Source organism: Macaca mulatta, chromosome 6 (genome assembly GCF_049350105.2).
Source record: "Macaca mulatta isolate MMU2019108-1 chromosome 6, T2T-MMU8v2.0, whole genome shotgun sequence".
NCBI classification, from domain to species: domain Eukaryota; kingdom Metazoa; phylum Chordata; class Mammalia; order Primates; family Cercopithecidae; genus Macaca; species Macaca mulatta.
The window spans coordinates 109350464-109368165 of record NC_133411.1 but is presented as its reverse complement, the minus strand read 5'-3'; the positions used below and the strand labels follow the sequence as shown (position 1 = coordinate 109368165).

The 17702-nt window shown below is 34.2% G+C and overlaps 1 protein-coding gene across 1 annotated transcript in view; it reads right to left on the bottom strand.

Moving 5' to 3' along the window:
• Positions 1-208: 208 nt before the first annotated feature.
• FAM174A (family with sequence similarity 174 member A) overlaps positions 209-17702 on the bottom strand; it is a 44181-nt gene continuing 26687 nt past the window's right edge. The window contains 1 exon segment of the mRNA NM_001194071.2: positions 209-772. Within this exon segment, the coding sequence (NP_001181000.1) occupies positions 769-772 (4 nt within the window). The 3' untranslated portion in view covers positions 209-768.

Genomic DNA, 17702 nt, shown 5'->3' with positions numbered 1-17702 from the left:
ACTATACAGTAAAGATATAAAGTGGCTGTAAAATTCACAGGTTTCTGAAATATCTAATCAAAGTACATATGTTACTTTTACATAGTAGTTGCTAAAATAGAATAAAATCTATTTTGATAGATTTTCTGATAAATCAATTACAAATACATATATTAATTTTCAATTCTATAGTCTTATGTTTATTTTATAAACATATAATCTGGACCACTTTAAGATAATTTTAAATCATATTTATTGTTTTGCAAATAATAACCTAGACATTTCTTAATATTTTAAAAACCCCAACACAAAGTAATAAATTTGGCTTCTTTTCCCCACAAAAATGGGAAATGCCTTTCAGTAAAGGAAATTTTAAATTATTTTTACACACCAGTTGGTTGCTGGAAATTTATAGCTCTTTAACATGACACCAACAAAAATAATTAGCATTAACTGATTAATACATAAAAGAAAACAGTTTACAATCATATGGTAAGCAAGAAACAAAAACTGATCAGAAAACACCGTTTTATAGTAATTGTCAAACTGATAAACTATTACAGTATAGTTTATCTCCAACATCTCTGAGCCCATTGATAGAGTACTTCTATACATATAAAGATATAATAAAGGATACAGTATTTATTACAACAACAAATTAAAGGTTGTCAAAATGTATGTAACTTAAATACCCCCCCAACATTGATATAGTGGCTTCTTATTCCTTAAACATAGAAATTCCACTCTTCGCTGTAGAAAGATAAAGTTCTTTCATCAAAAGGCACATTCTTATCTGCAAGAAAAAGAAAAAAAAAATACCATAAGTGTCCTTTCTGGAACAATTTAAAAAACATTTAGAACTATTCAGAAAGATTTGGAGGGGAAGGAAGAACATAATACAAGTATTTAAAATTATTAAAAAGAACACCAATAACACATGCTTATTTTGTCTAGATTAATTATTTCAGAAATTATCTTTTAAACACAAATTCTAACTTATTAAAGGAATTTTATATTTAACTACTATGAGTAAAGACTAGGCTATATTCATAATAAAGTTTACCCTCATGTAATATTAATAAATGACTTTAGTGGACTTGAGTATACAATACAGTTGACTGTTGAATGACATGGGTTTGAACTGCATAGTACCACTTAAGTTGGTACCACTTAGATTTTTTTCAATAAATACAGTCTAAAGTTTTTTTGAGATCTGAGACAATTTGAAAAATAGTATAATGAACTACGTACTTTAGAAATATCAAAAAAGGCTGGGCGCAATGGCTCACACCTGTAATCCCAGCACTTTTGGGGGCCAAGGCAGGCAGATCACTTGAGGTAATGAGTTTAAAACCAGCCTGGCCAACATGGTGAAAGCCCGTCTCTACTAAAAATACAAAAATTAGCCAGGCATGATGGCACACTCCTGTAATCCCAGCTACTCAGGAGGCTGAGGCAGGAGAATCACTTGAACTTGGGAGGTGGAGGCTGCAGTTAGCAGAGATTGTGCCACCGTACTCCAGCCTGGGCAACAGAGCAAGACTCTGTCTCAAGAAAGAAAAAGAAATATTAAAAATTTAAGAAAAAACTATGCCATGAATGGATAAAATAAATGTAGATGCTGATCTATTTTATCATTTATGATAACATATATACAAATCTACTACAAAATGTTAAAACTTACCAAAACTTATGCACATAAGCACAGACTGTACATGGTGCTATTTGCAGCCGAGAGATAAGTAAATATAAAGATGCAGTATTAAATCATAACTGCAGAAAATTAACTGTAGTACATAGTGTACTACTGTAGTAATTTCACAGTCCCCTCTAGTTATCATTATGGTGAGTTCAAGTGTTGTTGGTATTTACTTAAAACACCATGTGACACTAATCATCTCCACCTGGGCAATTCGTATCTCCAATAAATTGTGTATTGCATTAAAAGTGATCTCTCATGATTCTTGCATAGCTTCTACTGCACTTAGTGCAATATCATAAACCTTGAATAACATGATGACACCCATACAAAATGCCACTATTGATAATGGAATTGCTTCTGCTGGAAGCAGAAAAAGTCATGACATTACAAAAAAAGAGCTGGATTGCTTGATATGTATTGTAGATGGAGGTCTGCAGCAGGAGTTGCCTGCCATTTCAAGAAAAATGAATCCAGCCTAAGGACCACTGTAAAAAAGGAAAACAAAAACAAACAAACAAAAAACTGTGAAACTGTCACTGTAGTTTCATCAGCAAGCACAACATCTTTGCACTTTTTTTGAAATAACTTTTTTATCTCATACTGAAAATTAAGCTTTTATGTGGTTACATGATTGCTATAAGAAATGCAAACCTACAGACTCTAATATGATTTGAGAAAAAGCAGATTCATTATATTATAATCTAAAGCAAAAGGAAGGTGGAAGATCTAAAGCTGAAAAATTTAATGCCAACAAAAGAGGGTTTAATAATTTCAGAACGTGGTTTGGCTTAAAAAAAAATTGTGAAGATAAAAGGAGAAGCAGCCTCTGTTGACCAAGAGGCAACAGACCAGAGTCCCCAGAAACCATTCAGAAAATCACTGAGGAGAAAGGATATCTGCCTAAACAGTTTTTAATACAGATGAAAGTGCCCTGTTCTAGAAGAAAAATGCCACAAATGACACTTATTAGTACGGAAGAGAAGTAAGCAGTATGATTTAAGACCGAAGGGATAGGCTAACAGTACTGTTTCATGCAAATGCAGTAGAGTTTCTCACCAGGATTGCCCTTACATACAAAGTTGCTAACCACCAAGCTTTGAGGGGAAAAGATAAACACCAGCTGCCAGTCTTTTAGTTGTACAATAAGACCTGGACACTGAAAACTCTTTTTCTGGATTGGTTCCATTGACGCTTTGTCCCTGAAGTCTGGAAGTACACTGCTAGTAGGGGACTGACTTTTATAGTTCTTTTGATATTGGACAATGCCCTGGGCCACAAAGAACCCCATGAATTCAACACTGAACGCATTAAAATGGCCTCCAAATACAATGTTTCTAATTCAGCTTTGAGATAAGGGGGCCGTAAGGATGCTTAGGCTCATTACACCCAGTACACTATGGAAAGGTTTATTCAACACTACAGAAGAGATCCCAATAGAGAGAACATCATGAAAGTCTAGAAGAAATATACCATTGAATATGCTACCATTTTATTGAAAAAGGCCTGAAAGCCATCAAGTGCAAAACAATAAATTCTGCTGGAGGAAACTGTTTCAAGATGTTGCGCACGACTTCACAGGATTTACAATAGAGCCAACCAAGGAAATCATGAAAGACATTGTGGATATTGCCAAAAAAAAAAAAAAAAAAAAAAAAAAAAAGGTGGGGAATAAAAGATGTCAAGATAAATTTAGATCTTGGAGTAATTCAAGAGCTAAGTGACATTCCAAAGGAACAATGAACAGAAAATGACTTGATCGAGATGGGTGCTTCTGAACCAGTGCCACAAGATAAGGAAGAAGACGTAGAAGAAGCTGTACCAGAAAATAAATTGACAGTAGTCAATGTGGCAGAAGGATTCCAATTATTCAAGACTGCTTTCAGCTTCTTTTATGACATGGACCTTTCTGTGATATGGGCACTAAAACTAAAGCAGACTGTGGAAGTAGAATTGGTACTAACAGAAACAGTTTTAGAGAAATGAAAAGGCAAAAAACTCAGATGTGTTTCTGTAAAGTTACACCAGTTGTGCTTGCCTCCCCTTCCACCTCCTTCACCTCTTCTGCCTCTACCACCCCAAGACAGCAAGACCAGCCCCTCTTCTTCCTCCTCCTCTTCAGCTTACTCAACGTGAAAATGAGGATGAAGACCTTTATGAGGGCCACTTTCACTTAATGAACAGTAAATATATTTTATCTTCCTTATGATTTTCTTAATAACATGTTCTTTTCTTTAGCATACTTTGTTGTAAGAAAGGAGTATATAATACATATAACATACAAAATACATGTTAATTGACTGTTCATGATACTGGTAAGTCTTCCGGTTAACAGCAGGCTATTAATAGTTAAGTTTTTGGGAGTCCAAAAGTTACACGTGGATTTTCGATTGTGTAGTTGGTGCTCCTAGCCCCCATGTTATTCAAGGGCCAACAACAGTTATTCATTTCTATGGTTTCTATAAATACAGTTCCTTGTTCCTATTTCTAACCTTCAGAAATGAGGGTTACTAAGGCTACAAGCTACTAAGTATAATCTATAAAACAATCAATGCTTTGGATATTTATAATACGGTAACAAAAATTATCCATACTAAAGACAAGATTTCCAATAAACATTACAATGGGGCAAGTTTGCCCATTTACTCTTATTGCCTAACTAGTTTATTGTAATATAAAACTATATTTTCAACACACACATTTTTATAGATTTTCATTCTAATTATACAACTTACTTTACTACTACTTAATCTAAATCCTGGCTTCCAAAAAAATTTCTGCTAGTAAGAGCCATCATAATGAAAAGCATTTGATCAAACCAAATTAAAAGAAAAACAAAAACAAAACAAAACCCAAAGTGTGCAGGTTTTACAAACTTAATAAATCTTCCTTTATAATCATCAATAACATTTAGAACTTCATTAGAAAAACATCTGAAAATGAATAATGCTCTTTTTCATCTTGTGTTATCTGAAACTTTAGTCAGGAGTCTGTAATAGTTCTCTAAATGATTAGTATAAGAATAATGAGGTTCTAATATATTTTTACTTTGAAAGCAAATTTAATCCTTTAAAAATATACTGAAGGTTATTAAAAAAACAAACAAACAAAAAAACATGTAACACTTAGAATTCTATCGTATAGGCCTTATTCTTTTAATGCTTATAACCCATGATAATACTGATAATGAATTTGTGGACTATGAAAAAAAGTCAATCTGTAAAATCAAAGTTGCAGTTTCATAAATGAGGAAAAGAACACAAAATGACTACAACCTAATCCAAATTCTATCACTAAATAGCCTTTTGAACTTGACTATATATGAGACCCTAAGGAATATCTACAATATTTTTTTCAAATACAAAAGAAACTACCACATAAAGAGTCTCTTAAGGTATGGTTTCAGAAAGGTTTTTTGAGACTGATAATTAACCTCAAAACATATGCAAATAAGCATAACTGTCTATTATGATCTATCAATCATATTACATTGTGTCCAACATTTTCTTGAAACTGTTTATATTTATAAGACTGTATGACCAGTTCTCTCATTTAGAGTATTTCATTCCTTGAGTGGGAATTTCATCAGAATTCCATTCTGGATGCTTTCATGCTGTTCAGCAGCCACTATAGGAACCACCACTCCACACTCCCTCCCTGGCATCACTCAACCACAGACCAAACGTAATACTGAAGAAGGCATTCTTATTTATATGCCCAATTGGAAATATTTTTAACTCATCAAGAATTAAACCAATTCTCTTCCAGTCTTAAGCATGGTCTTCCAGCCTTAAGTGAGGTCTCAAATTCCTGAACTCAAATTATCCGCCCACCTCGGCCTCCTGAAGTGCTGAGATCACAGGCGTGAGCCACCATGCTGGGCCTTCATAGGCTCTTATTTGATTAACTTGTATCTTTAAAAAAACAAAACAGGCCGGGCGCGGTGGCTCAAGCCTGTAATCCCAGCACTTCGGGAGGCCGAGATGGGCGGATCACGAGGTCAGGAGATCGAGACCATCCTGGCTAACATGGTGAAACCCTGTCTCTACTAAAAATACAAAAAACTAGCCGGGCGAGGTGGCGGGCGCCTGTAGTCCCAGCTACTCGGGAGGCTGAGGCAGGAAAATGGCGTGAACCCGGGAGGCGGAGCTTGCAGTGAGCTGAGATCCGGCCACTGCACTCCAGCCTGGGCGACAGAGCAAGACTCCGTCAAAGAAACAAACAAACAAACAAACAAAACAGAAAAACAAAACAAAACAAAAAAACCTTTAACTCAGTTGCCACCTACTCACTGAAATCCATGTTGCTATCTCTCAGTTGCTCTTTCTCAGGAATCCCATAGCAGTTTTAAAAAAGTGGAGTGTTAATATGGTATAAGAAAAATAGCTAAGGATTCCTACTCTCTGGAGGGGTGATATAGAAGTTGTAGAAGGTAGAATGGTTGATTCAAAAAAATGCCACAGGCCTGGTGTGTGGCTCACACCTGTAATCCCAGCACTTTGAGAGGCCAAGGTGAGTGGATCACCTGAGGTCAGGAGTTCAAGACCAGCCTGGCCAACATGGTGAAACCTCGCCTCTATTAAAAATACACAAAATTAGCCTGGCATGGTGGCAGGCGCCTGTAATCCCAGCTACTTGGGAGGCTGAAGCAGGAGAATCGCTTGAACCTGGGAGGCGGAGGTTGCCGCGAGCTGAGATCACTTCATTGCAGTCCAGCCTGGGCAACAAGAGCCAAAATCTATCACAAAACAAACAGACAACAAAAACAAACAAACAAACAAACTCTGCAACAGAACCAGGAGCACACAGTATAATCCTAGTGGGTCTGTTAACAGGATGCTCTTTCGGCAATAATGGCAGGGATAGAGGCTGTGCTCCAAAACCAAGCAGGACAAGCTATCCCTCACCCGTGGCCAGCAAAGATAGAAGACTGCAAGTGTGATGGTTAATACTGAGTGTCAACTTGATTGGACTGAAGGATACAAAGTATTGATCCTGGGTATGTCTGTAAGGGTGCTGCCAAATGAGATTACATTTGAGTCAGTGGGCTCAGAAAGGCAGATCCACCCTTAATCTGGGTTGGCACAATCTAATCAGCACCAGCATGACTGGAATATAAACCGCAGAAAAGTGTGAAAGGAGAGACTGGCCTAGCCTCCCAGCCTACATCTTTCTCCTGTGCTGGATGCTTCCTGTTCTCGAACACTGGACTCCAGGTTCTTCAGTTTTGGGACTTGGACTGGCTTTCCTTGCTCCTCAGTGTGCACGTGGCTTATTGTGGGACCTTGTGATAGTGTGAGTTAATACTTAATAAATTCCCGTACATATATATTCCATTAGTTTGGTCCCTCTAGATAACCCTGACAAATACAGCAAGTATGACCTTTCCTATGAACGGTACTATATTTCAGAGTTTATAAGACACACATTTTTCACAATTTAAAATCTCTGAACTTCAGATGCATCTTTCAATTGATGGCATCTTACAATAGCTGTCAGACGGGGGCAGTTCTTACATAGTTGCCATTGGCTGTATGTGTGGATCAAAGCTCTTTGCATTGTCGTCACTTTGAGTGAATTATATGCATTGTTGGTATTATAAGGATGAATTTAATGAGGTTAAAATACCTTCAAAAAGTTTATTTCATGAATCACCATTGAAGCAAATTTTTTTTGTATGCAGAAAGACATAAAAGAGAACACTAAACTATAATTAATATCAGTGAAGCAAATATTTAGCACTAAACGATGACATTAATCCCATACACGCTTGCCAAAAACAAATATCTCTTAACATGGAAAGATACCCCGGATAAATGAAAACTCTGCTAGTTTCTGTTTTGAGAAACTATTATACACCAAACAATACAACTACAAACATAAATTGCCAAATTCTTCAGAAGGAAAGCACAATGAAAAAGTACTGAGAGGCTAGTGTGCACAATTCTTGTATAATTTAAAAATATCACAGTCGGGCATAGTGGCTCATGCCTGTAGTCCCAGCACTTTGGGAGGCTGAGACGGGTGGATTATCTGAGGTCAGGAATTCAGGACCAGCCTGCTCAACATGGTGAAACCCCATCTCTACTAAAAAATACAAAAATTATCCAGGCGTGGTGGCAGACATCTGTAATTCCAGCTACATGGGAGGCTGAGACAGGAAAATTGTCTGAACCTGGGAGCAGGAGGTTGCAGTGAGACGAGGTCGTGCCATTGCACTCCAGCCTGGGTGACAAGAGCAAAACTCTGTCCCAATAAACAAACAAACAAACAAAACAAAACAAAACAAAAAATTGCTACATCATTTCACAATTTAACTGACAGCTATTTCTTTTCTTTCTTAATGATCTGCTTAAAATTAATGGTGTCTTAGATTAATTGAATAATGAAGTCTGTCTCCGAAGAACTTGGATCAATTTGAAGTGAAGAGAGAGGAGAAATAAGGGGTAGAATTTTTATCAGTATGATATTTACATCCTGAATTGACAAAATTTAAGCTGAAAATAAGGGAACTAACTGGAATTTTCAGTTTTCCACCATTATAATATAAAATAAAGAAAAACTAAGAATGTTATATTCTTGCTCAACTACATTATATGGCAGTGACATGGATTACCAGTACACATACATCTATTTCAAATATATAGTCTCACATGAAAACACACATAAGTAACCACAACATTTAATGCCTTGATGGCTTTCAACATATTTGAAATAGGTATGCAACACATTGAGCTATGCATGCTGCTAAGCTTAATAGGTAAAAATATTTTGAAATTAAACATTCATTCTTCTAATCACCAAACGTGTTGAGTTTTTATTAACTGTGAGGAATATCACTTGGTACTGAATGGGATGATGGTCATCAAAAATTGGAGAAAAAAATATTAAAAAAAGAAAAACAATATCCTTCTTTATTAGTGCAAAACTAGAAATACAGCTTGGAAATAATTCAGAAGGACAAAAAACATTGGCCTAGAAGGGAAGCCTGAATTTTAGTGTCATCCTGATCAATCATATGCTGGATGTTCTTAAGTTTTTTGGATTTTTGTTGTTATTTTGGATAAACTAAATAGTTTTCAATTAAGACTAAGGATTGTGTTTTTAGGGTAGTCTACAAGATTAAAACAGGCAATTACAGAGATCAAAAACTGGGAAATATTTTAGAAGTGCAGTCCAACTATATTATTTGGCAGGCAATTTGGTAAGAAGGAGGAATCAAGATTCAAGAGATGGGTCTAAGGGCATTCAGTCAATAATAGAAGCTCAAGAAGCACTAAGTCTATATTGATTATGTTCTGTTGCTCCTTATTTTATCATAATACTTCTCAGTTCTGGAGGATTTAGTCATTGAAATCTGAAGATTAGATACTATGTCAAATGCTCAGTTTTCTATCATTTACAGAATTTCCACTGTACTAAAAGAAAAAAAAAAATGCTGCTCTGGTTATATCAATGGATTCCTATTTCTTCTACAAACAAATGGACTATAAAATAATAAACAACCAAGACATCCTACTAGTATGCACTATGCTGTATCCTACACATTTATTGTACTGGATACCTCTTCTTTCTCTACGAAACTGCTATTCATAAATAATAATGTCTTAGAATCCATGCTTTCATTCAGTGACTCCCATCCCAAATATTTCTTTTTCATCAGTAGCCAAATTTAATCTTCAGCAAAATTTTGAAAAAAAATTATATAAAAGTTCTTTTTTGCTACCTGTTTAATGACAAACACAGCAAAGTTCCCTTTAAGAGAAAAAATTAAGTAGGAACGATCCTACCACCAACATACCAGTGGACAAACTAAATATAAATTTCTAAAGTAAATATTAGTACTTTAATACAATCTTATATTCTATTTACTTTGACTAAGGTTAGTGTTTATTCTGATACTATGTTATACCCAACAATTAAGACAGTGTTTTAGAAATTAGAACTATAGTATTTTCAAATTGATAACTGTTTGAATAAGATTTTCTTAATGAGGGTTTCTCACTAAACACTTGTATCAAATCTGCAATCTAATTCTGATATACTGATGTTAATAACCAGGAAATATTTCATGGCCAAGTACCTCATTGAGCACAAAATATAATCAACACGTACAATACAATAGTATACTTAATGAAGCATAACAGCAGTAGCCAAAAAGCAAATGTAGGGCTTTTTAAATTACATATTTGGCAGAAATTACTAAAGTAGCCTGAAATGACAGAAATATTAGCTTTTAGAATCTGTTACCAAGATTGTCAAAATGTCCTCTAGTTTATATCATTATAAAATAATTATTATTTAAAATGATTATAAAATAATTTTAAAACTTAATTTTTATTTTAAATTATTATGGATACATAATAGTTTTACATATTTGTAAGGTACATGTGATATCTTTATACAATCATACAATGTGTAATAATGAAATCAGGGTAATTTAAAAATAAATTTACTAAATCAAACAAAATAGCAAGAAGGTATTGTTTCCATTTGTTGTTTCATGCTGTAAAGCATTCTTTTAAACTTGTGTTTCTTCAGATTGCTTATGAGAATTTGTCTCCATTTTGCTTTGAGAAAAGCGATAGTAATTTTTAGTCAGCATATGCGGCCTCTGACTCCTCATCAGTTTTTTTTTTTTTTTTTTTTTTTTTCTGGAAAAGCTGAAAATTCTACCAACAGTTCAAGAACAGAGATTTGTTTTTCAGTTTTATAATTCCTTTGTGCAAAATGATTCAGCAACTAAACAAAAAAAAAATGCCTCTAATTAACAAAATTAGGGTAACAATAGTGCATTCAATAAAAGTTGTATTAAGCAGCACAAACTTTTTTTCCAGAAACCTATAATTTTTCCCCATTTGATTGTACTGAGCCTCAATGGTTAACATACAAGACATAGTTGGTGGAATGGTGGTTTGCTACTCAATATCTTCCACCTCAGCTGATAAGTCTGAGCTAATCATGGTACTTCCATTTTCCTCCCCAGGTCCTAGTTTATGAATGATCTCATAATCTAATCCTGGACAATGATGTGAAAAAAATAAAAATAAAAAACAACTGTGCTGGAGGACTTTATGGAAACCTTTCTCATTCTTAAGAAAGATACATAAAAGAGTGTGGCCCTGACTTCCAGTTAAAGTTACCATCTGGTTGTAATTATAGGAACTGCTGGTATGATCCACTTATCAACCTAAGAATAAAACCAATGCAGAACAATGAGCAGAACCAAGGGAATCACAGAGGAGAGGAGCAAGACCCTTGAAGCACTTTGCCTGCTCAGGCCCCATCTGTGATATTCTGTTACATGAAAAAACACACTTCCTTTAGGAAATTTATATTAAACCATATATTGGTGTTTTCATATGCTTCAATTTAATATAAAGAAACAGAGAAAATACCCCACATCTTAATGACCGACAATATTTTGATGTATTTAAGACCACATTAAAAAGCACCCCTCTCAGAAAGAGCTGACTACAAAAACTAGTTTTGTAAAATCATAAGCAAGGAAATTCATTTGCCTCTCTGGAAATGACTTGCTTCCTGTTATTCTGTGGATAGAATCTTGAAAATGAAGAGGGACTAATTTTAAAAACCGTTAAAGAAGAAGATAGCACCAGTAAGGGATGATCTCACAAGAATTATTACAAGTTATACTGTAGACTAATTATATTCTGTACTACAATTGAAAAGGCAGACAAATCATACTACTTATATGCTTTATTTTGGGACCTATGTATTTGGAAAATTAACAGTAATACAAGTGGTAGTATAGAAGACATAGTGAGCAGAATCTAGAATTATCCTCTTTACGTGTAGTATAAATCAAATAAATATTAAACAAATGGAATGAGATTGATTGCAGGATATTGCAGATGAAGCCATTTAAACTAAGCCTCAGTTTTCCTATCTTTCAAATAAGAACAATAGCAACTACTCTGCAAGAAATGTTTTTAATTATTTCATAGTGAATTTAGATCCTAGCATAGTCTCTGATACATCCTGCACTAAGGGTATATTTTATTAACAAGCAGCTGTCACAATCACTCCTATTGTAGTTCTGTTACTTCACTCTGTCCAGGCTAGAAATAAAAATTCCTTTTATGAAAAACTGCACCATTTACTTAGATATTCTTTTCTGCTCTGGGTTTTAGTTATTTGAATATTATCCCCGCCCCATCCCCCCAGTAGAATATAGGTTCTTTGCTAATTTTTATTCAATAAGAGTCAAATTTGGGTGAAGAATTATAACAAGAGAGAAGTAAACAGCAACAGAAGTAAAGCCAAAAACTTTATTGCTAAAAAGTTAAGATAACTGAAATAGGACTTAGTAATTTCTAATAAAATATTTACTCCAAGAGCGAAAGCTGGACCGAGTCATCAGTTTAAAAATAACATTTTCAGTTTGAGGCCAGGTGCGGTGGCTCACGTCTGTAATTCCAGCACTTTGGGAGGTTGAGGCAGGTGTATCACCTGAGGCCAGAAGTTTGAGACCAGCCTGGCCAACGTGGTGAAACTCCGTGTCTACTAAAAATAAAAAACATTAGCCAGGCTTGGTGGTGCACATCTGTAGTCCCAGCTACTTGGAAAGCTGAGGCATGAGAACAGCTTGAACCTGGGAGGCAGAGGTTGCAGTGAGCTGAGATTGTGCCACTGCACTCCAGCCAGGGGGACAGAGCAAGATTCCGTGTCAAAAAAACAAAAACAAAAACAAACAAACAAAGAAAAATTATAAGTTTGGAAATCTGTGGAACTGTATGTTTCTTTGTCCTTTAGAATCCAATTCAGTGGTACATTGTGCTCACATATAGAGTTCATTGATCAAATAAAAATAATGATTGATTTATACAAGACTGTCTTAACCATGTAGTTAGGACATTTTCAGAGAGTTTAAAATTGGCTCAAGTGCTGTTTTATTAGGAAATGTCACATTTTATTAAGAAAAAATAAAAAACTTTACTTGAATCAACTTTACTACATTTAATTAGACAGATTAATATAACTTCTTTAAGCAGGAATAATACTGAACTGTTTGTATTTATTTATTTATTTATTTATTTATTTATTTATTTGAGATGGAGTCTCACTCTGTCGCCCAGGCTGGAGTGCAGTGGTGAGATCTTGGCTCACTGCAGGCTCCGCCTCCCGGGTTCACGCCACTCTCCTGCCTCAGCCTCCTGAGTAGCTGGGACTATAGGCGCCCGCCACCACTACTGGCTAATTTTTTTGTATTTTTAGTACTGACGGGGTTTCACCGTGTCAGCCAGGATGGTCTCGATCTCCTGACCCCATGATCCGCCCACCTCGGCCTCCCAAAGTGCTGGGATTACAGGCGTGAGCCACAGCGCCCGGCCTGTTTTATTTATTAAATCATATCAACAATATTTTAAAGTACTTCTATAAAACTTTCAACAGTTCTAAAAAAAAAAAATAATCAGGAATATCAGAGTCAGCAAGGGAATCATCTTTTCAGTTCAATGGTAAAACCCAAACTGTAACAGTTATATGTTTCTGATATTCTTTGATGGCTGACTTTAATTTGCCTTGGTTAACAAAGTATGTGGCCAATATAATCAGTACAGCAACATATAACACATGTAACTATAGCCACCAGAGACTTTGCTGTAAAAATGGTTGTAAAACCTACTCTTTCCATTGCAGGGTATTTGTAGCAATCTTGGCAATGGAAAGTAGATTTATTGACAACAATAACAACAGTAAAAGATGCCACATTTCTGGACCTTTCTATTACTTTATAATAAAGTAACAGTAAAGTAATATATATACACACACATATATATACACACTTAAGTATATACTTTATATATTGAAGTATATATATTTATATATTTACTGGAACATATAAATATAAATTTAAATAAATATTTCTATATATATATTTATTGGAATATACATGTATATATTTAAGTACTTAAATAATCACAAGGAAAAGCAGTTATGTGAAAATTATGCACATAATTCACCACTTAACTGTTTTCTAAAATCCAGGATTTTATGGAGAAATTTCTTGATAAAGCAATTTACAATTACATTAGAAGTAACAGAAAATCTGAATAGCTCTATGTGTATTAAATAACTCTTCCCATCCAATAAAAAAGTCCATTCACTTAACAGTTTCACTCATTTGTTCTATTAAATACTTAAGGAAGAAATAATGGCAGTGTTACACACATTTTTACACACATAGATGCAAAGGGATCACTTCCCAGCACATTTTATGAGAAACAGAAATCCTAATTTCAAAACATGATAAATATACTGTAAAAGACACACACACACACACACACACGTATATATATATATACACACACACATATGTGTGTGTCTTTATAAACACTTTAAGAAAACATTAGTGAGTTGAACCCAACAGTATATAAAAGGATACCATGACAAAGGAGGATTTGTCTCAGGAATATTATGTTGGTTTAACATTCAAGAATCAATTAATGAAATTCACCATATTTATTTACTAAAAGGAAAAAAACAATCACTTTCAGTACACGCAGAAAAAGTATGTGACAAAATTCAAAACTATTCATGATAAAAACTCTTAGCAATCTAGAAATAGTAGGAAATTTACTTATGCTAACAAGCAATATCTACAAAAAAAACCTGACAGCTAACCTACTTAATATTGGGGCTAGCCTTATCTGATATTTACTTCTTATAATGCTACAGCAATAAAAATTATTTGATATACAATATGCATATAATCTGGGATATCCAACTATTTTAAAATCCACCTATAGCAATCTTAATTCCCTCTGCAATCTTTGGCCATCTTTGTCATGTAACTGAACAAATTTACAGGATCTAAGAGATTACGATGTAGGCATTATATAGCTGTTCAAGTTCCTCTTTCAGTGCCTAAAGAGATCTTGTATATCCACATAAGTATTGACTTTTTCTTCCAATTTACTGGGGGGAAAATGGTATTAACCATGAGTATCATTTGTTACTAAAGTGAGCCACAACAAGATCAGTGTGCAGGTTTCACACAAGAAAAGTTAAAAATGTTTAATGAAGTGATAGTGTAATATATGTTTAACCTCTAATATCAACACTAAAAAATCAGATAGGGTTCTGCCCATTGAATTAAAAAGTCAGATAGGGTCCTTCTTCAAATAAAGTAATGGTGTTTGGAATGTATATCTCATTGTAGAAAAAAATTTCTAAGCCACAGAAGGTAATAGGAATAAACACACCTCTTCTCACGCCTCTTTAAAAATGCTGTTACATGGTAGAAATGTGGCCACCTTCTCCAAATTACACTCACCCTGATTCCCGACCTCTGTGCTTAGACTGAAAAAAGTAGCACAGATATCTAGGATCCAGTGTGAGTGTAATTTAAATGATGTTTAATATTGTTTCAAGAAGAGAATAAGAGGAGAATAGGAAAACTCTATGACCATTCTTTGCTTCTTTGTGCCCTGAAAAATCCATCCTTATTGCTCATTTAAAAAGAGAAAAGGAAATCTGGCTTAGAGAAGAGCCATTATTCCTGATTTAGTCAAAAACCAAAAATTGCAAATCCCAACTTTATATCTAAGACTCCTTCATTCTGCATTGTGGAGATAAATATATATATATTTTGTTAAATGCATGAGGCTGAGCATTTTGTCCATTTTTGCGCACTATTGTATGCATCTCTAGAGCTTAGTAGAGTGCCTGGGGCACATGGTAGTTAATCAGTGCTTTTAATGAAAGAATGAATCTATCCAATTTGCTCTGCCCAGTGGGAGATCATCTTATAGGCATCTTGAATTCCTCATCATTAAAACTGATTTCACATTATCCAACCCATAATTCTACTCCCAGAAATTTACCCTGAAAATCTGCCTCCAACAATACAAAAATACATCTGCACAAAGTTACTCATTGCAGTACTATTTATAATTACAAAACAACTAAAACCTACCTAAATGTCAAACCATAGGTGACTGAATAAACCACAGTTATCATGCTATAGCCACTATTGAATATGCAGCTGTAAATAAGTATATATATATATATATATATAGTAGCCTCTATAGAGTAATATGTAGCTCTATGTCATATATGTTCATATACATGTGACATAGTAAATGACATGACTTATAGTTACATATTACTCTATAGTGAGTATAATGCATACATATATATGGCATGACTTATAGAAAATATCAAATACAACAAAAAAGTATAATAGAGCATATATAGCATATTACATCTTATGTAAGAAATGAGGTAAACATAAGAAATACAGGTTTCTGTCAACTTTTACCAAAAAAACTATAGGGAAGATAAACCAGAAAATAATGAAGGTGTTTATCTTCAAAGGATGAGGTGGGAAGAATGGAATAGAGAGTGGAAAGTATACAAGAGAGACTACAACTTTTGTGTGTGTCTGTATATATTTGTGTGTGTTTAAATTTTATGTATAGTATTATTAACTTTTGGAAGCATGTCTGTGTTTTCCTTATAAAATAAAACAAAAATAGGAAAGGAAGAAGAAACCTAAAACAGAAAGCAAACTAAACTAAATTAAATTATATTTCAAATGACTACTATGAGCACACTGAAGAGGAGTGTGGGAAAGAACTAAGCCAAATTATTTATGAACACAGTATCTGACTATATATCCTTAGTACTGGACATGATGGGACAGTGAGGAGAAAACTGCAAACTTTCATAAATTCTTTTAGAAAGTTTTTTTTTAAGCAATGCAATTCTTTAATAGGCAAAGAAACTCAGAAACTAATTCAGTTTTATTATAGGACTGAACTGATTAGTAGAAGTATTGAAGCCAGACATCTCATGACAGTAGAAAAACACAATTATGGAAAGGAAGCAGGCCAAAAAGAATCCATAGAGACAAACTGGAATGGGAGGTGTGAAGTGATAATATCTAAAGTACACATATATGTGTGTATATGCAAGCACATGGACACCAGGTGTATTTATGCATATAATACATAAATACATACATTTAGTGGAACTGTGTGCTGAAAGGCCCAGAAACAAAGTCAACCCAGTTGCAAAGAGTTTACCGAATGCCCATTCAAAGAAACCAGAGCTCTATGGAGAAATGCCTGCTTTCAAGGCTGAATCCAAAAGGATCTAGAACATCTGGTGAGGCTGGAAAGTAAGGCGGTATTTTAAAAAAATGGGACCGAGTTACAAGGACAGAAACCATTTTGAAGAAGCTCCCACTGACCATATCTGGGACCACATGTGCACTAAAATAAGTACAGCAATGAATTATGAACCTTTGAAAAAGAGAAAATCATCATTACATATTGAGATAGATAGACAAGGAAGAAGAGAAGGTTTTTACTTATAGGAGAATGTCAATGCTGACTGGTACAGAAAAGAAATAATGAAGTTTGAAAATAATTGTGTTCTAACTTTCATAACGAAGATTAGATCAGGCAAGAATTGTGATGAATAGATGTTAAACATGGGGAGAAATTTAGATGAGAAATATGATATTTTCATGATTGCAAAACGTTTCCTCATTAGTTATGGAGGGGAAATATCATTAACACAATGGAGAAATTGAGGAAAACCTTAAATAGGTGCATAAAAATTATCACTGCTAATGAAGTACAAGTGGACATCTGTGTTTCCAGGTATGATACCTTTAGAAGATAGCATGAAGTAAGTAGTATTTCAACTAAGAATGAGGAACCTGAATCTAATTATCAGATAAATACAAACATCAGAATATCATATAAATACAAATTGAGAGGAATGAATTCTTCTCTATACATACTACGAGAGAAAAAAAGAACACTCAAGAGAATAAGATAAAATGTTAATAAGTAGTAAATCTGGAAAACAAGTATGGAATATTGTGTACTGTTTTCATTCTTGTAAACTTTCTGTAAGTTTAAAATTATTTCCAGACAAAATGGATTTTTAAAAAAGTAATGCGTGAATATATGCTTCTTGAAGAAAAAAAATCAGATAGATATAGAAGGAGAACTGAAGATGAAAAATAAACTGTTTCTTTTCCCCGCTG